The 20,544-nt window shown below is 33.9% G+C and overlaps 1 protein-coding gene across 5 annotated transcripts in view; it reads right to left on the reverse strand.

The window, feature by feature from the left end:
• Positions 1 to 324: 324 nt before the first annotated feature.
• Stim2 (stromal interaction molecule 2) overlaps positions 325 to 20,544 on the reverse strand; it is a 176,298-nt gene continuing 156,078 nt past the window's right edge. Inside the window, exons 8-14 of one of the 5 annotated variants that reach the window (XM_046423810.2) lie at positions 18,325 to 18,492; positions 18,024 to 18,047; positions 17,489 to 17,589; positions 17,039 to 17,277; positions 6,086 to 6,359; positions 5,388 to 5,456; positions 325 to 1,990 (exon numbers count right to left, since the gene is read on the reverse strand). In XM_046423810.2, the coding sequence (XP_046279766.1) occupies positions 1,513 to 1,990; positions 5,388 to 5,456; positions 6,086 to 6,359; positions 17,039 to 17,277; positions 17,489 to 17,589; positions 18,024 to 18,047; positions 18,325 to 18,492 (1,353 nt within the window). In that variant the 3' untranslated portion in view covers positions 325 to 1,512. Of the gene's footprint in view, positions 1,991 to 5,383; positions 5,457 to 6,085; positions 6,360 to 17,038; positions 17,278 to 17,488; positions 17,590 to 18,023; positions 18,048 to 18,324; positions 18,493 to 20,544 lie in introns of all 5 variants that reach the window. The other 4 variants (XM_046423815.2, XM_046423812.2, XM_046423813.2 and 1 more) reach the window with 4 other exon arrangements.

Raw genomic sequence — 20,544 nt, forward strand, 5'->3', positions numbered from 1 at the left:
AGCATTTCTTTGGGGCAAATGTCAAAGAAACCTCTTGCTTATCAATCAGCATCTTCACCTAAACAGCACTGGGCTAAACATTATGTATGTTAGCTATAATGCTGAAAAACTACTCTAGCTAATACTTATTGAATTGCTCACCCAAACACCCTCCACACTGCATTAACCCGATCATTTTTGACTAATTTTTTAAGATGTAATAAGCAGAAACCCAAATGTTAATGTTCTCTGTTGCTGTATGAGACATTTCTCACAATAAAGCTAGCCTATAACAATCTACTGATTTAATAAACACCGAACTTTACAAATTAATACAACACAATCTAAATGCACCATAAATTTATATTTGTTAATCTTGATATTAGAACATTTAAACATTTCAAACTACATAAAAATATGACAAACAATATAAAATAGAAAGACATTTGTTGACAACTTACTTCCAAACATCACTATTTCTTAAATTGCAATTAAGCAACAAGACAGCTTACAAAGCTCTCCAGAAAACAGATAATGTTTTTTGAGGAGTGTTATCAACAAAGATCAACACAATCCCACACAATAATGTCTCCAATTTATTATCTTTTCCACAGTACAAATTTTTCACAAGCCATAAATCCTTTGTCGTTATTCAAAGTCTGTAAACAAGTGCCGGAACCCCCACATCCCGACATCAGTTTAAGCTTGTGAATGTTTTAAGTCCTTCAATCAAGTTTCAACTCTTTTACTTGCATAAGGAATCAAGAGCCTTCTCTCTTTAAATTATTTCTATTTTATCATACAGCCTGCAATGCAGTAAATCACAGTGAAAGCCCTGGGGAAAACAAAACAACATGATCTTTACAGCAGGACTTGAAACTTTATAATAATAAATGCATTTAAAGAAGCGTCCCATAATAAAAGCGTGGGTTTTCATTTCCAGAAATCAAGTCAATTAGAAACTCTAGTTTCTACTTAAAAACCCATTTTGATCTAAAAGTGAAAACAGTCCCCTATCCATAGTCATTTTATAAACTCTATACAGTTTCACTTGCAGACATTTTTTTTTTCCAGTCTGGAAAAGAGTAGTGCAATTAGTTTTATGTCTTTTAAGTTATTTAGTCCATGATGTAAATAGCTCTGTGGAAAGATAAGAAGATGCTCTGGTAAACAAGAAATTTTTGCAAGCCCATGCTGGCTTACTAGTCCATTAAAGCTTGTAAGTCCATAGTGGCTTTCAACAAAATGTTGTATACATATCACTAACAACAAAGCAGAAATAAATAGGCAGAAATGACTGTAAACTGTCTCATCTCTTAAGATTTTTCAGTAATAACTGGCTTGACGAATTGATTATGCAGTCAACTTAAATAAGCAGACAGTAGACAGTTGCCCTTAAGGACGTTCCACTATGGCATCCTGTCTGGAAAGCCCCAATGGAGTTACATTCCTAAAATTAAAACAAAAAGCAGGGAGTGAGGATAGGAGAAGTTTACAGATGCCACTGGACAGAATTCCATCAAGTCAGCCAGGTCACTTGGATTTCTTCTTAAAAAGGCTTTTGATTTTTGATGGCTTTTTGCTTTTCTCTCCATTATGACACAGGTCATGTGGGATGCTGCTTATCCTAGTAACATTTGGGGCTTCCTGAACTGGTTTACTGTCGTTGCCAGCAGAAGAACATGATGTGTGGCGAGGTTTGGGCACTGGGATGCCACTAGAAAGCTGGTTCATGCTACAGGATTTCTCTAAGATGCCATTGTATACTTTGCTTGCAGGACTGAAGATCATACTCTTTGTTTCTGTCAGACCTACACAGTCGGGAGAGCCCCGGGAAAGATCTGCAGTTATGGGTGAATCTCCTCTGGAGGAATCCTCTAGGGAGAGCTCATCTCTTGATATCTTTCGAGGAGACAATGTTTGATATATCTCAAGGCTTGAAGGAGGAGACTGTTTCCTTCCAATGGAAGAGTTTAAGGAGTCACACTCAGAAGCTGTGTCTGGCACTTCCCTGAATGAGATAGCAGTAAAAAGTTTAAATGAGCATATTGTTCAGAGTCCCAGCAGGCATTCTAACAAAAATGACTTTCATTAATTCTCTTTCAAAATTTAATAGAAGAAATGCTACAATTCTATATAGATTTCTAAAAAATTAGAAAATTAAACTTTATATAATAACATAGGTTATTAAAACTCAGGAGTTATGTTTTGTTTTTCACATAAACCTTACAACCTAAGAAACTTTATAACATAAGCTATGCCTTTTACAATTGTCAGAGAAATGAAAATTTTAAGATATCATTTTTTTTATTTTTTTAGTTGTCAATGGAACTTTATTTATTTTTATGTAGTGCTGAGGACCAAACCCAGTGCCTCACACATGCTAGGCAAGTGCTCTATCACTGAGCTTTGGCTCCAGCCCATCATATAATTTTTTAACATAAAAATTTCTGTTTTTTTTTTCAGTACTTTTCTTTCTGAACCACAGAATTGGTACTTATATATGAAAAAAATGGAATTTTAGTCACTGCTTTAGTCTCTTAATTTTTTAATCTTAACTTGATGAAATAATAGCTCCCTAAGGAGGTAAAGGAATATACTATACAAATATGTAATTTCTATGATCTAAGAGGAGGACGAGGAGTTGAGATGTGGCGAAGTGGAATGGATGGGGGTGAAAGGCAATTCTATAGTTTTTTTTTTTTTTTTTAAAGCAGATATTCAATAAATTCTCAAAGATTAATTCCTTTGTGCATGTCTCCCCAACCTTTCTCTACAAGGGAAAAAGAAATAGAAAACTAAAGTTCATAGCCCAGCAGCCATCATTCCTTCAAATTCACTGCTCCTTATTAGCCCCTCTGCTGCCATCCATCTTCCAGAACCATCATGAACTCACCTAAATGATTACAACAGATTCCTAATTGGTCTCTCTGCTTCCATGCTTGTTCTTCCCTCTGTTACTTCTTTATAAGCCATTAAAGTGGTTTTTCAAAACTCAAGTTAGCTCACTCTTCACTTGTTCAAGGCTTTCCAATGCTTTCTCTCTCAGAGTAAAATTTTAAAAGTCTTGTCTAAGCCTATGAGTCCCTTTACATCTGCCCCCGGTTCTTTCCAGTCACATGCCCTTCCTCTACCTCACTCCACCCCACCCTCTTTCTTATTCTTCCAATATGCCCATCTTGGGACATCTCCACAGCTTTGTATTTGTTTCTGCCTGGTATCATCTGTCTATCTCCACATGGCTTACTTCTCCAAGTCATATGGGTTACTACTCTCTCCCCAGAGACGACTCCCCTAGGTACCCTATGTGAAGCAGCCTTCTTTTTTCTTTCACATATTTTTACCATCCTAGCATGTACCAGTAACAGATATTTTATATTAACCAGTTTATAGTCAGTATACCCAGAAGAAAGGAAATATAAGGAGGGGTGGTCTTCTTAACTTCTGTAATCTCTGCACTGGAATAGTGGCCAGCTCACAGTGAGTAATGAATACAAATACATTGAACAAATGAACAGATGGATTGATGAATGCATAGAATGAGATCTTGAAAATCAGGAGCCATGTCTTATTTACTTTTGGAATGCATTGAGCCCAATCTGAATACTGTTCACTTCATGAAAAAAAAAAATGCTTATAAAATGAAAGGTAAAGTCTAGGTAAAAAGTAACTGGTCAAAGAAATAAAGCGAGACAAGGACAGGACAGAAAGGCAAGAGCCTTTATGATTATGATCTACAGCTGAAGTAAGCCAGGATCATCTCACTTGCTTTGGCAACGTAAGTTATTAACCAGTGTGCTGCACATAGCACGGAATAAATTCATATTTATAGAATGAATGAATGAACACTCTCTGTCTTTGGATGGTCTATAATTACTATCACTTTGCATAATATTTACATTCATGTTTACTCTGGCATTTAGTTTTGACAAGTATTTTCTGTTAATACCATTTTAGATATACATTATATTGCTGAATTTATTTGCTCATGTCCAATTACTTTATTCCTACATATATAGAAAGATTATTTTTACTATAAGCTCCCAGAAGGTTCAAAATCCCCTGGGCTAATAAAGACTTAAATAACACTTTCATATAACACGTCTACATATGCTGCATGATTTTCAAGCGCTTCAACAATTTGATAATGAGTAGTACTACAGAAAGCATCAGGCAGCTGAAATATGAAGAAAGGACTACTCTCAGAAATAAATCATTAGTAGGAACATTTCCATGAAGCACCTTTATGGAGTGAATGCCCATTAATTGAATTCACTAGTCCCTGAAGCTGTTCAGCTACCAAAGTTAAAAGCTGATTTATTTACAATCTTATAAATTTACTTTCTTTTCTGCTTTATGTGTGAAATTCTAAGCTAGGTTAAAAATATTCCAAAAACTAGTCTCTAAATAATAAGTGAAGAGAATACTGATCTAAGTTAGGACACCTGGATTCCCATACTGGTCCTGCCCTTACAACCATAAAACCTTGGGTAAATATCACCTAGTTTCTCTAGGTCTCAATTTTCTATGTTCAAGGAAGAAAATATGATTGATTTCTAATGTCATTTCTCATCCTAATATTTGAATTCCAAAACAAATAATAATCTAATGTACTGTTGCTTCTCCCACATAGTCAAACTTAAGAGTGTAGGAATAATATAGCTTAAAATTTACATTCTTTCTACAGCATATTTTCTTTGAAAGTTGAACTTAATCATGTGTACTATTTATATTTTTAACAGCTTTAATTTATTTTTATTTTTATTTTTAGCAGTACTGCAGATCAAACCCAGGGCCTCATGCATACTAGGCAAGAACTTTACCACTGAGCTATGCCCCGTCCCCATTTATTTTATTTTTCTATTTATTTTTCCCCCAGAGTGAAATATAGTTAAATTCATTTAAATTTAGCACATGTATGAAAAGATAACCTAAGGTAAGGTTTAAAAGAGTACATATGTACATAATATATAGAACATAAAAGATCAGCAAATATTAACTATATTATTATTTTATAGGGATTCTGGAGATTCAACAGTTTAGAGTCTAAAAATAAAGAGGAAGAAATATTTTTTGGATCAAATTTTTCTTACATTTATGATCTAGCTGTGAATTTTTGACATTGCTATCTAAAATAAGGACCGAACATTTTTATCAATGCAAGAAATCCTACTGGACAGTACAGCTCTAGAGTTTTCCTACCAATTTTCAGAAGCCACACAAAAGCCATACAGTTCAGTCAGTACAGACATCCTGTTGGAAACTATAGTTACACTGCAAAGATATACAAAAGGCTAAGAGTGAAGTGCTAACCAAGAGAAGTTGCACTGAACTCTCCAATTGCAATGGGGATACAAACTCTGAATTATTCTTTAAGAATAAATTGCAGTGATGGAGTATCTACCTACATCTCCACAGGAGGCAGAATTCTGAGATGGCTTCCAAATTCCCAGTTCCTGATGTACACACACCTTCTCCTAGTTATTCAAATAAACACAAATGTAAATGCTGTGGTAAAGGGATTTTACAGATGAAATTAAGGCCTCAAACAAGTGGCTCTTAATACAGAGAGATTATTATCTAGCTAAGTAAATTTGAGTCTTGAAATCAGAGATGGAGTAAGTTAGAGATTCAAACAAACGAGTTTACAAAAGGGAAATCGCTGTAACTGTCTTTGAAGATGGAAGTCACAGTCAAGGAATGGAGGGCAGCCCTTAGGGCCTGAGAGTAGCCCCACTTCACTAGCCACTGGTCTTGGCCCCTTGCTGAGATCAGCACAGGAAGAGGACTTCAGTCCTATAATCTAAAGGAACTGAATTCTACCCAAGTACATGAGCTTTGAAGGGGACCCTGATTTCCAAATGAGAACACAGCCCTGCCAACAGTTGATTTTAGCCTTGTGGCACCCTAAACAGAAAATGCAGTCGCACCAGGCTTGCACTTCTGACTTGCCGGCTGAGTGTGCACAAATGGGTGTTGTTTGAAGCCACAGTGTATGGTAACTTGCTATGCAACAGCACAAACAGAATGCACCACTCCCCACCCCCAACCCCATCCCTATTCTGCCCAGAGGCAGTATGTGCTGCAATCTACCCATTGCCAATACCATTGCTTCTCAGCAGTGAAGTAAATGGCCTCTTCTTCCTCTTCATTCCGATAAAGCGCAGGGCAACTTGACACTGAGAGGATATCTGGATCAGGGGAAGGCAACGAGTGCTGGGTGTGCTGGGGCTGGTGGGAATGCCGAGGGTGTGAGGCGAGGGCAGCATGTGGAGGAAGCTGAGCTCGCTGAGACTGTGGCGAGGAGGGCACGATGCTGCGGCGCGAGCGACACAAACTACTGCTTCTGGCTAGTGACCCAACAGGTTTAGCCATGGTCCCTGAAGAACAGATAAACAAGAACACTCTTAACATCCAATCTCTCTTTATGGTCCCTACAGATACACAAGAGAACTGATGTCACTGATATTTCACTGTTTAATCTTTCTTTATTGAAGTAAGTAATTATATAATCATACCATTCTCTACCATCTATATTAATAAAGTTAAAAAATAATAAAAGGAACAAAAATGAAAACAGGTCTAAAAATTAAACAGAAGTGAACATAAACATATTAAGTTTTAATGTAACTCTTATGATTTCAATTCTCATTTGTAGTCTTAGGCCAGATCTGTCACTCCAGGTTCAGTCTTTCTCCTGAACTTACAGACTCATCTCCAACTGCCTACCAGACACTTGGATATCCCACAGATATCCAGCTGAATTCAACATATGCCACTCCAAACTCACTTCATCTTCTGTGTCCCATGTCCAGTAAATAACACTACCACCTAACCGGTTATCTCTACTGTAAACTATATTTTTGACTATATATTTTTGACCCTTCTTCCTCCATTATAATCCATGTCAAGTTAACTTTCAAGTGTCTAATTCTACCTCTTCAGCATCTCACAGATCTGTCCCCTCCCCTACATTTCCATGTTGATGGACTATACTGGACTATTCTATCCGCCTCCTAACTGATCTTTTCCCTCCAATGTTTCCTCTGCACTGAACCTGTGTGATCACTCTAAAAAGGAAAAAGGAAAATGACAATCTACTATGTAACACCTTAAAAAACCAAACTCTTTACTATGGATTAGATTGCTCTAACTAGCTTCTATTTTGAAGTTAGTGTCCCTCTCTTTTGTTATAGGAACAGTGGGATCAGTATACTTGGCTCCTTAGAAGTATCATATTTTCTTGCTTCCAGGACTCCTTTTCCCAACTCTCCCTTGTCCTCCCATCCTAGGTATTTGCTTAAATGGCAGTTCCTTCAGCCCCTTCAATTTTGAGATCCAGGTCTGCCCTATAATTCTCCCTCAAGAAGGAGGAGCCATGGCATAGTTATCCATCGCATAACTCATCTCAGTGCATGGCTCTCATCTGTCCTCCACTACACTATAAATTCCAGGAAGGCAATAATGGTGTTTCGTATGCAACACTGTTTCATAACACCTAGCCCAGTACTAAGGAAAAAGGGACACTTAATGAATAAATCAATGGATGAATCAGAAATAATCACAGAAATAGCCTGACGGAAAAATAAGGTAAAATTTAAAAAAACATTTTTAAATTTTTACTACCTTCCTTAATACTATGCAAGGCTTTTTCTAAACACAAATGACATAACATGAAAATATTTATAATTTCACAAACATTAGCATTTATTTCACCTATAATTTATGACTCATAGATTCAAGCATGAAAGATCTTGCAAATCTTTAGTCCAATATTCTCACTTTGCCAAAGAAACCATGTCTTGTGAGTAGTAAAAAAAAAAAAAAAACTGTGTTCAATGTTATACAGATAACTAAATTCTACAATTCTCGGTAGGTACTGCAGTGATTTCCCAGCAATCACTGGTTATTTGAAATATGCAACAAAAGCAATATTCAGTTAAGACTGACAGAAAAGTCTGAAAGGAATCACGCTTCATTGCTTGGAAAAATGAGTACTATCCACAAAGATGAAAAATACTGCATAAAGAAGTAGTAAGAATGAGTTAAGGCTGGGAGCAATGGTGCATGCCTATATTCCCAGTGGCTATGGAGGCCAAGGCAGGAGGATCACAAGTTCAAAGCCAGCCTCAGCATAAGCGAAGAGTTAAGCAACTCAGTGAGACCCTATCTTTAAAAAAAATACAAAATAGGGCTGGGGATGTGGCTCGGTGGTCAAATGCCCAAGTTCAATCCCTGGTTCCCCCACTCCAAAAAAAAAAAAAATGAGTTAAATAGTTTATGTAAAGAAAATTCTAAGTAATATACTAATGAGTATAACAAAAATGAGAATTAGTAAATTGGTCACATCTATAAATTGTTTATTACAACTCAATAACTTTTTCTAAAAATTTCTTAAATATATTGCTCTCTTTTGTCTTGAATTATCCTTGTATTAGAGTCACAAACATTTGGAATTAAGTCATATACTTGGGGTCTTTCCTCTTGTTGAAGAGTACTAAACAGGGATGACTACAGTTGTATCATAAAATTTATGAAAAATTAAAAAGTGGTACATTTTGACCTTGTAACAAGCTTTGCTTTACATGTAAATATGGATGTTTTATGGCACCTTCAAGTCATTATTAATTCCTAATGAAGACAGACATCCATTCATACCTAGGAGTTTTAATATTTTTTTAAAGGATTTTTGGAATTACCTAAAGAAACAGTAATTTATATGATGATCATATATTTACAAACTTCTTTGTGATGTATTTCTTATCCCAGAGGAAAAAAAAAACTTTGTTTTCAATAAGGAATTCCTTCATCCACAACCTAAAATAATAAGAAATACTTTACTTTTTTTATATTTATTTTTTAGGTGTAGATGGACACAACACAATGCCTTTATTTTTATGTGGTGCTGAAGATTGAACCCAGGTCCCGCCAGTGCTGGGCGAGCGCTCCACCGCTGAGTCACAATCCCAACCCAAGAATATACTTTCTGGTTCTAGCAATATGGCAATCAAAGGTAATCTGACCACAATATCTTGAGCCCCACCCCACACAGACACAGTTTAAATACTTTGAAATATTTCAATACACTACACAAAATTTAGCAATTGTTTAAATGCATAGCTAGCTTGTAAGCAATAAAAGAAAATTCTCAGATGCCAAAACAATGAGACTAATAGGTCTCTGAGTGATGCTACAATTGATGGGAGGTTATCAGTCTTGTTAATCCAAGGGTTTAGGGCTTCTTAACATGGGGACAGAAAATTGAACTGGGGTCCACATAAGGTAAGGAATTAAGAGTTGTAAGGGAGTACCTAGTATGGCTACATTCCTGAGTGAAACAGTATGTTAGGAAAAAAAAATATTACCAATGAATAAGGAATTTTTTTCACTATATCATCTCTAGATATAGGGATTTTAAGAGTTCTGTGAAAAATTTAATAATCTGGATCTGTATGTCCTATTAGTTTGGAGTAAAAGTTAAGACTACCAGAGGATATGTGAAATCCTAACCTAAAAATGTTAATGTAAAAATTGACAGTGATTTGGTGATAGCCTTAAAACTACTTCCAGAAGCAAAGAAAATCATTTTGAGGGGTACTCCAATATCTCACAAAGTGTTTTATGGGGGAAAAAATGCAAGTCTTAACTTAGAAATAGCTCAGTTAAAAAATTATACAACAGGATAGAGAAGGCAGCTTACTATGCAAAAAGCTGTAATAATTAATCAAGAACAATACATAATAGGATTATCAAATAAAAACTAAAAATATAAGAATTTTAAATCATCCCCCAAATAGTAAATTTCGATGAGACAAGAATCAAGCATTAAAAGAGAGATTTGATAAATGACAAACTAAGAGAAATGAAAAACACAATCACTGTACTTAAGAATGAAAGATAGATTAAACAAAGCTGAAGAAAGGTTGGTAATCGAGAAATCTAAGGAAACTTCTCTGAATGCAGCATAGCTAGATAAAGACTATAAAAAGACAAGTTAACAGATACCAAAAATAAAGTAAAGATACAACATGTAAGTAACAGGCTAATATTAGACAAATTTCTAAATAGTTAATACTCTAGAAGGAGTGCCTAAAGAAAAAAACTGTTCAAAGATGATGCCTAATAATTTTTTTCAGAGGTGACAAAAGACATGTATCTTCAGATTCAAGAAACATATCAAATACTAGCAAAAAAGAGAAAACTTTAAAAAATATCCACACTTGATCAGCTTGTAGTGAAACCACAAAACAGAAAAGACAATGAAACATTTTTCCAGAAATCAGAGAAAAGTAACAAGTACTTAAAAAAGAAATTAGAACAGCTTGACTGACTACAAACTTCTCAACCACTATAATGATAATTTCAAGATACTCTGGTAAATATAGTCAAACTGTTATTCTAGAATTCAATATCTAATCAAACTATTACTCTCTCAAGGCATTTTCTGGCAAAGACCAAAGAGTATTTAGCACTCTAGGTCAATTAAAGAAATTTGATAAAGGATGTATTTTCAAGAAGTGGGGGGAGCAAAAAGCAAAATGTAATGACTAACAGGAATAAGCACATACATATATCTGAACAATGACTGAAGCAACAACAAACCATAACTGTGTTGAAGGATATTACACACAAAACAAAATACTACATAATATGAACATATAAGGTGAGAAGAGAAGTTTACACAAAAATGAAAGCATTTAAAGGTCCTTAATTGTTTGGGAGGATAATAGAGAAGCTAAAAAGAGGTACGAGAAACAGAAACCATAAAACAAGATTTCTGAGATATATACAAAAACATCTAATACTAAGTCACAAAGCAAATTTCAGGGCACCATTCTCTAACCACATTGGCAACTAGAAATCAATAAATAAAGGTGTTTTTATCAAAAAAAAATTACCAAACAAAACATAAATACATTTAGAAACCAAAACACATACTTTCCAATGATTCACATTTCAAGGAAGGTCACATTAGAAATTAGAAACCTTTTAAATCTAGATGATAATCAAATAATACATATCACAATTTGTGGATGTGGCTCAGGGAGTCTTAGCAGGAACATGATAGCCTTAGAATCATATATTAGGGGAAAAAAGAAGACTAAAAATTCATGAGCTAAAGTATATAAATATTAAGATGAATAAACAGAAACTCCAAGAAAGAAAGAAAAGTTAAGAGTGGAAATAGATGGAGAATATCAAGAAAACCAACAGTTTTTTTCAGGAGTAAAAAAATGAAATCAAATAAATTATGAATTAATAATGTTTCTAGGGACTATAAATAAGTCTAAAAGGAACAAAAAGATTTACAGATACAATTGACATTTTAAAAGCCATAAAATATTGTAAACAACTTTTTGCTAACAAAAATTTAAAGCTTAGATTAAACCAGACAATATTCTAGAAACATATAACAGATTTATATTTTTAATAAGAACTTTCATCAGTAGTTTAAAAATCTGTCTTTTCCTCTATTCCCATCAAAATACACTGACACCAAGTTCAATTCACAGGAAATTTCTTTAAATCCTTCAAAGAACAAATAATCTGTATCTCATACTATTATTATATTAGAACAAAATTTCATAACATTAACTGGGTGATTACTCTAGGGCAGGGCTATTCTAAGTGTTTTACAGGTATTACTTCATTTAAAGAGTACCTCCTACAAGGTTACACCATTAAAATATGGGGAAATAAAGATCCAAACTCAAGCAGTCTTGTTCCAGAGTTCCAACTCTTAACTACAGCATCACTATTTACCTCTGTAAGGTACACGAGAATGGAATAGAAGAATAAGGAGTATTCTCTGAATTACTGTATGATGTTTATATAACCAAAATCAAACAAATACAGTATTGGGAAGAAAAATTGGGGGCTAATACAATGTATGATTAAAGATGCAAAAACTCTCTATAAAATAATATACCAAATCAAATCCAACTTTTTAATAAACATAATATATTGAAAGCTGGAGGTAGCTTAATGATAGCATGCACAAGGCCCTGTATTCAATCCTCAGCACTGCTAAATAAATTTTAAAAAGAAAAAGACAACACTGAAACAACTATACTTTCACTAACATTTATTGGAAATTATTTAAATGGATGAACATTCAACATTATAAAGGAAAAGAGTGATAACCTAAAATTATGCAGAAAAAAAGTGTTAAATTTTAACACCCATTGATTTAAAAGACAAAGAATATTTCTTAGCAAAATAGGAATAGAAATCAGTTTCCTTAATTTCAAAAATAATCTAAGAAAAACAGCCAAAAAAATCATGCAACCTGAAATATTACAAACATCCTTTTTTTTTTTTTTTTTGGTATCAGGAATTGAACTCCAGAGCACTAAAACACTAAAGCCACATCCCCAGGCCTATTTTGTATTTTATTTAGAGACAGGGTCTCACTGAGTTCCCTAGCACCTTTTTGCTGAGGCTGGCTTTGAACTTGTGATCCTCCTGCCTCAGTCTCCCTAGCAGCTGGGATTACAGGCGTGCACTACTGTGCTCCACTGCAAACATCCTTTTCAAAATAAGAAATCAGGATCACTATTGCCTGTAGTCAGCACTCTTAAACAACGGAAATCTAAGTTTGGACAGGAGGTATGTGGCATAAGGATGGGAAAGGAAAAGGTAACTTCTTGTTGTCCACACAAAAAAAATCTAGTGAAGGAACTGAATGTTTCTGGATTCAGGATCAATGTATTAAAATCAACAGCATTTCTTTATCAGCAACAAGCAATTTGACATCATTTTTAAAAGAAAAGTAATATGTGTAACTACAAAAAAAAAACCTTTTTAATAAGATTATTAGAAATTAATCTTTTTAAAAAGAACATGCAAGACCAGCACAGAGAAAATAAATTACTAATTTTATTTAGAGATATGAAAGAACTTAGTAGAGTTTATTAGTATTAATTCTTCTTAATAATCTCCAGTGGAACTTTTCATGGAATTTCATAAGCTGATCTTAAAATGTGTAAGAATAACTGATCAGGAATAGGAATAAATTGTTCTGAATCTGAACAATGCAGGAAGATACTGCCTTATCAATGCTTACTATAAAGCTATAACAACTACAGTAGAGCCACTGGGGCTAGAGCTAGAAACATTCCTGTGTCTACAGAGAGAAGAGGCGTTAAAGAAGTCAACAGAAACAACCATTTAGGCCCACATCAACAGAGATCTAGATTCCAACCTCACACTGCAAACAAAATAACCTCCAGGTAGATTAAAGGATTGAGGGATTACATGAAAACCTAAAAGTTATGGAAGAGCAAACTACAATCTATTATCTTCTGAAAACAATGTAGAAAGACAAAACTGGACTCACAAGTTTGTCATTAAAAAAGTCAAAAGCTAAGAGAAAATATCTACAACCCTCAAATAACCAGAAAATATAAAGAATACTTCCAAATCAGCAAGGAATCTTGAAGGGATTCCATGAAAGTCACAAGTAACTTAGAGAAGAAGCAAGTCAAATGACAAATGCTGAAAGATAAACTGGCACTCAACTTTAGCAGACATTAAGGAAATAACCATTTTTTTTAGAGAGAGAGAGAGAGAGAGAGAGAGGGATTTTTTTTTAATATTTATTTTTTAGTTTTTTCGGCAGACACAACATCTTTGTTTGTATGTGGTGCTGAGGATCAAACTAAGGCCACACACATGCCAGGCGAGCGCACTACCGCTTGAGCCACATCCCCAGCCCCAAAGGAAATAACCATTTTAGGAGTGGCGAGGTATCATTTCACACTCATTCAATTTGCAAGGCAAGTAAATCAAATCATTTCAAGTAAGGGTGAAGACAGAGGTACACAAGCACTCATAAACAGTGGGTATGTGAGCAAGTCAGCAATGACTAATAAGAGATAATCAGTGATCCGTTTGTAGGTGCCCATTTAGAGAAACTCGAGAGTTCTGTGCAAGGAGATACAAATAAGAATGCTTGTTGTAGTACTGTTTGAAAAGGCAAAAAAGCACAAAGATCCTCTCAGTTTGACATTAGTTAAATAGTTACAGTGAACTGAATACATTGATACATATAAACATGGGAATTATTTGAAATGTACTTTGGAGAAAAAAATTACAAAAACGATATGTGCAATATGATAACATTTATGTAAATCCTTAAAACATACAACAATGGTGTATACTGCTATGGACATACATGTAAGTAATACAAGTAAGTACAGCAACCTTTAAAATAATACATAGTTTAGAAGAGTGAGATGATGTGGTTTAGCAATATCTGTAGTGGTTCATCTAGAGAGAAAGATGAATTAGTAAAATGTTAAAATCTGTTTCTCTTTGTTGCAGATGGGCATATTATTTTCACTAGTTTTAAGTAAGTGTGAAGGGCTTCATAAGAAATTTTAAATAATTTGCTACTACATTTCCACTATGAAAGCATTTAGCAGATACTAGGAAATAGGAAAAGAACTATCCTCCATTCTCCTACTCACACAGAGCTAACTGTTGATATCTTTTCACATATAATTAAACAGACAATATTAATGTGCTAGAATTTTTTACTTTGCTCTTAAGAGAATGTTATTATTTCAAACATAAAATTTATACATCCCTGTGGTTAAAAAATAAATTAAATTGCTGAGGAGGTGTATATAAATGAAGCAGCTTCATTCTACCACGAACTCTATTCCTATGGTTAACAGCTTCCCATTTATCAGGTCCAAAAATTATGCATTTATAACTAAGCAGAATGCAGTACCACTGAAGTGCCCCTGGGTGGAAGCAGAGTTCTCAAACTGTAAGATGTAACTTCAGTTAATTCTTAGATATAATGAATTTGATCGCAGCATTTCTAAAATATCATAATACAAGTCAAACCAACTCTTGTACATTTTCATATTCAAAAAATTTCAAATTTCTGTTTACCACAATCATTTAAAAACTTAGACCAATTATTCACATTTAGTGTTTTTTCTTTTAATGGGCGGATGTCTATTTTGCCCCTCACTCACACACAATAAAGAGTATATGTGTGTGTGTGTGTGTGTGTGTGTGTGTGTGTGTTTAAGGAGAGAGAGAGAGAGAGAGAGAGAATATCTTTTTTTTTTTTTTTTTTGGTAGATGGACACAACACAATGCCTTTATTTTTGTGCTAGGCAAGAGCTCTACTGCTGAGCCACGATCTCAGCCCAAGAGTGTTTTTTAGAAAAGGAAAAAAGAAAATAACTCATTAATTTAGGGAATGTACCTCCAAGCACAATTCTGACACTGAGTAACTACATATTTTCAGGAAAATTTGCAACTTTAAACAGTTAACAGTACACAAATAAATGTACTTATGAGTTGTTGCTCTATTTGATAAGCTTAAGGGCATATAATTCAAATAAACAAACATAATTCAAACTGTAGAGCTATCTTGGATCTAGATATATCTTTGTAACCACCACTAACTTGCAGTATGGAGCAAATGAAATGAATGAGCTCACACATTTCTATTGTTCACTGAGCTTACCATCTGCCCACTCCTCCTACTTGCTTTAAGTGTTAACTGCCTCAGTGTTCTAGCTTTATAGGTGAGCCATAAAACCAGAGCAATGACAAAGCACATAGTTATTGAGAATTAATGTGCAAATTTTATAAAATTAGAACCGCTTCTAAATCCCAACTTCAGGAAAGTTATCACAGTCAGATAGAAAAATTCAAACTAAAAAATACTCATATCATAATTTGATTGGTTTCAAAAACTAAAATTTTCCATATAAAAGTCTTCAACCAATCAACAGATTCTGTCCTCTATTCTTCAGAACCTTGCTCTGTCTACACTGTTTCTAAAAAGTCACAAATACTGGAAAAATGAATCAGGCAGGCAAAAAAACAAGAAAATGGGGATTTTGAAGTGAAGACACAACTATACATTCAGAACATAATGTAAAAAAGTCAAAGTGAAATTAAATTTCACCTTTCCTACTGAAATGTATTCTTACAATGAAGCCATTTCAAAGCATAGCCAGCTAAGCAATATAATGAAAACTTCACATGCAAAAAAAAAAAAAAAAAAGCTATCTTTGGAAGGAGCTCTACAGAACTTTAAAAGCAAAATATAATGCTAAAAACCACAAATATTGAAAATGGTAACTCCACTGAAAACAAATCAAAGACTGACTCAAAATCTATAGTTGGTTAGTTACAGAGCCAGGATTGAAGCTCAGGTTTCCAAGATCTTCCCCAAATTTATATTTCTTTCTTTATTTATTTATTTTTAGTTGTAGTTGGACACAATATCTTTATTTTTATTTATTTGTTTTTATGTGGTGCTGAGGATCAAACCCAGTGGCTCATGCATGGGAGGCAAGCACTCTACCACTGAGCTACAACCCCAGCCCCAAAATTTATATTTCTATTTTAGATTAAGATGTCATTTGAAAAAAAAAGTTTCCCCTCAAAATTAAGCACTTCATTCAGACATCGATTTAGCATTTATACTATACTGTCCTTATGTCAATTATGTTTTTAGTATGACCCCCTCATTTCAATTTAATTATAAGCAATATTTTAAAAACAAAGTCCTAGCTGGGAACACTGTTCTACCTGTAATTCCAACATCTCAGGAAGCTGAGGCACGAGGATCGAAAATTCCAGGCCAACCTCAAACACTCAGCAAGACCCTATCTCAAAATAAAAACTAAAAAGAGCTGGGGATGTAGCTCAGTAGTAAAGAACCGCTGGCTTCAAATCCCCAGTACCACAAATAAAAGCAAAGTCCCAGTCAACATTTAATATAATGAGTTATATAAAACTGTTGTTCAAATAAATATGTTGATCCATTATGCAAATCAATCAAGCATCCATATTTTTAATAGTACATGTATATAAAATGTAATATACATAAAGAATATATGTGTACGTCATATAGTATTCTCAAACAGTAAACACTTAAATTAGTAACAACAAAAAAAAAGAAAATGAAGGATGAACTGAATTTTTGTCAGAAGTTTCAAATTATATGATTCCTAAAAGGACACGGTAGACAAAGTTACTTTAAAAAAATGTACCAACTCTTTTTGTTGAACTAATTACTTACCAGGAAATTGCGACACAATTGGAGGTGTATCCTCATCTAAGTCATCAACTCCTCCAGCAATTGGATAGGGTGGAATGGAGACTCTGGGCATTACTACCCAGCTGTGATCAGAATATAGGGAGGATGTCAGACTGGGGAGTCCAGAGTTATGGGCTATCTGAAAGCCACAGATCTTCTCAATCTGTTGCCAGCGAAAGAGTCGTTCTCGTAAACAAGTTGTCAACTCAGAAAGAGCTTTCCTGAAACATCAATATAAGAATTACTTGCTGCAAAGAATTTTTAATAGGACACTGTAAAGGCAGTTAACACAAACAGACCATAGCAATTTCAAGAAGAAATTAACTAATCTCAGTGTAAATTTTGTAATTGTGTATGGCTCAATGATAAATTTAAATGTATGCATTTCAAAATAACAGCAAATAAGCAGATAGGTTTAAAAAAAATTCTTACTTTGCTTCCAGAATTTTGTGATCTACCTCATCTAGAGAGGAGCTATGTGCAACATGCAGAGTCCCAAAGACAGTGCTTCTCTTCTTTTTTATTTTTTCTGCCTAGAAATCCAAGAGGAGAAAAATAAGACTATGTTTGGGGGAAAAAAGAATACACATATACTAATAAATTTTATGTTGGTTTAGAATATATTAATAATTATAACACTAGTGGAGAATATTAGCCAAGATACAGTTGTTTTCAAAAAAAAAAAAAAAAGAAAGAAAGAAAAGAAAACAAGAAAAAGCATGCTTTCCTAAGCCAATCAATATAATTCAAAACTGTGTGTTCTGGAGAATTTTTTTCTTATTTCTATGGCTGAGAAAGACCTGAATTTTTTATTAAAACTAACAGAAAACATTAACTATATCCTATTGCAATGGAGGTGTTAGTAAGTAAACTGAGCATTTTTTTTTTTGCTAGAATTCACATTAAGACTGATTCTTATCCACACAATTTATTAAGTGGCAAACATTCATTTCTAGTATCTACTAACCTGAATCAGATATGAAGCAGCAACCTAGAGGAGAAAAGCTCTGTATAAAACATTTATGATTATGATAATAGTGATAATTTTTTAAGGATACTAAGGTCATTGTGAAAGCTATACACTTCTCTAAATACAGCAATCTTACTTTATAGCCTATAAGTGGAAGAGTCAATTTACAAAATAAATTCTAATTCAAGAAAAGAATCTCCAACAATAAAACTTTCATTCAGATCTTTATATTCAGTTGACTAAACCTTCTGGAATTCAGCCTAAGAAACATGTTTTGTTAATAATGAAATAAAGGTACCTCATCCTTAGCAATAGCTAACTGCATTTCAGCGTTTTGTCTTTTAATATTGTAGTACTGTACTTCTACTTCATGTGTTAATTGAAGCCATTTTTGAAGTGCATCTGGAACAGACCAGCTGCTTCTCAGTTCAAATTCCTTTTCAGCCTTTTTCAGAGCCATTCGAACCTGGAAGAATGAAGGAGGGAGGCATGGAGAAAGGAGGATTAGAATATTTTTAGTACAAAAACTAAACGAGAAAGCAACTTGGCTCTTTACAAACATCTTTTTAACTCAACAAGTAGAAATACAATATATTTCTCATATTAAAACTAAAGCTGAAGTTTTAAGTGTATCTTACATTCACTAAGCAAATTTGTAAAGCCAGACAGGGCTTAACTTATGCTGCAATATTTAGTTTTTATATTTTATAGTAGTCAGTCAGGATCACTGAAAGAAAAAACCCAGGGCATAAGCAAATTAAAACTGATCACACTTTTCCTATAATACAATTTTTATTTATAAAGTAGGAATATGACAAAATTTCCAAAATCAGAAGGGTACCTATTACTGCTTCTAATTTTTTTTAAAGTTATACTTTTTTCTTTAGTTTTTCACAACATCTTCTTTATGGCCACTTATTTCTTACTGCTACAGGTGTATTTCCTACTACTGTCCATTTTACTACTTCTACTCCACCCACTGCAGCTAATATACTTGAAAGTAGGTATTGATCATGTGTAAATTCTGAGAAAATACAATCTGAATAAGATTGATTTTCCTTAAGAAACTGTGAGTATCCTTCAGGGAAATATATTGTGATAGTTCTCCGACTTTCCCTTTAAGGGAGCCAGGCAATAATAAACAGAAGAAAACACAATGCTTAGTGTGCAAGGTAGTAATACTGGTTAAGGGAAAATAGATGAAGGAAAGCTTCGCTGAGAAAATGACATGGAAGAAAGAGATAATCTATTCTTGCAATGATTTATTTTAAAACTAGGGAGAGCGCAAACTAATGATGTGTGAAGACATGATAGCATTTATAGAACTATATACGCAGAACTTAAGACCTTCAGATGAAGCAACAAGTGAACCAGGAAGGCCCTCCTTCTGGTGCCTCACAACTACAGATCATCTACCCCGAAGCTAACCAAGGTAACCGTGATTCCACTCCCAAAGTGCAGAGGAATAAATGTTTGATCTGAACAAACCCAGTTTATTTAAATAAACTTCATTGTGTGCCAGAATAAACTAAGAGGAGGACTATACACAAAGTCCTGATAAAGAAAAAGAACAGCTGTCGGACACTGATGAAAAAAGAATTATGTAAAAAATATTTTTTAAATTTTTTTGAAAACTTCACAGTGACACTAAATAGATTATTTTAAAAAAAGATATTAAAAGTGAGGATAAGACAGACTTATTCACAGAAAGCAAATTCTAGTTAGCATTTGCCTGGCATGATTCACTGTGCAATGTGCCTGAGACAATATGTTTAATAAGATGGTTGGGTAAGCTGTGTGGTTGGTGTCCCTGCTAATCTCTCAGGAAGAGAAAATTTGAGCTCAAGTCCTGTGACATGCTGTTCTCTGCACTATCACCAAAGTGTACATAAGCAAGCCCTTTTTCTCACAAGATTTTAAAGCTAAAATTTCCATACAATTTTCATTTCTAAGGAAATATATGGAGTATCTTGACACATTCCTCTGAAGTTATTCTTTATACCCGTGTTTTATTTAACGTTATTTCCATAAATTTCCCCTTTAAAAATAAACAAAATAAAAATAAAAAAAGAAACTCATTTAACAGAGAACCTATGTATTTTTAGGATGAACTGAGGATGAAAAATGTTTTACACTGATGATTAAATAATGTCTCAAACTTGTAGAAATTATGAACTGACAATAATAGCAACTATTCAACTGTTTTCTCTGCAATTATTCATAAATTTATCAAATGACCTAAATCCTAACCCTTAGTTTGACTTATTTTGTTAGTTATGGGAATGGACAAAGTGAAACTGAGTTATTAGTAGCTTTTGCACATGAGGAATTACTGTTTAAAAACAGGATAATTATTCACATGATTTTTGTATGTTAGAAATAAAACAGTCACAAGTAACAATATGCCACAAAAAGAAACAGCCTCAATATCTGAGAACCTGGCTTCTTGGCCCAATTTTATTATTTATTACCTCTGAAATCTTGGGCAAATTCCTTCCCTCTTAAGACTGAATGTGAG

The sequence above is a fragment of the Marmota monax genome, unplaced genomic scaffold (assembly GCF_021218885.2).
Source record: "Marmota monax isolate L192 unplaced genomic scaffold, Marmota_monax_Labrador192_F-V1.1 WCK01_AAM20220418_F8-fsc00009, whole genome shotgun sequence".
Classification (NCBI taxonomy): domain Eukaryota; kingdom Metazoa; phylum Chordata; class Mammalia; order Rodentia; family Sciuridae; genus Marmota; species Marmota monax.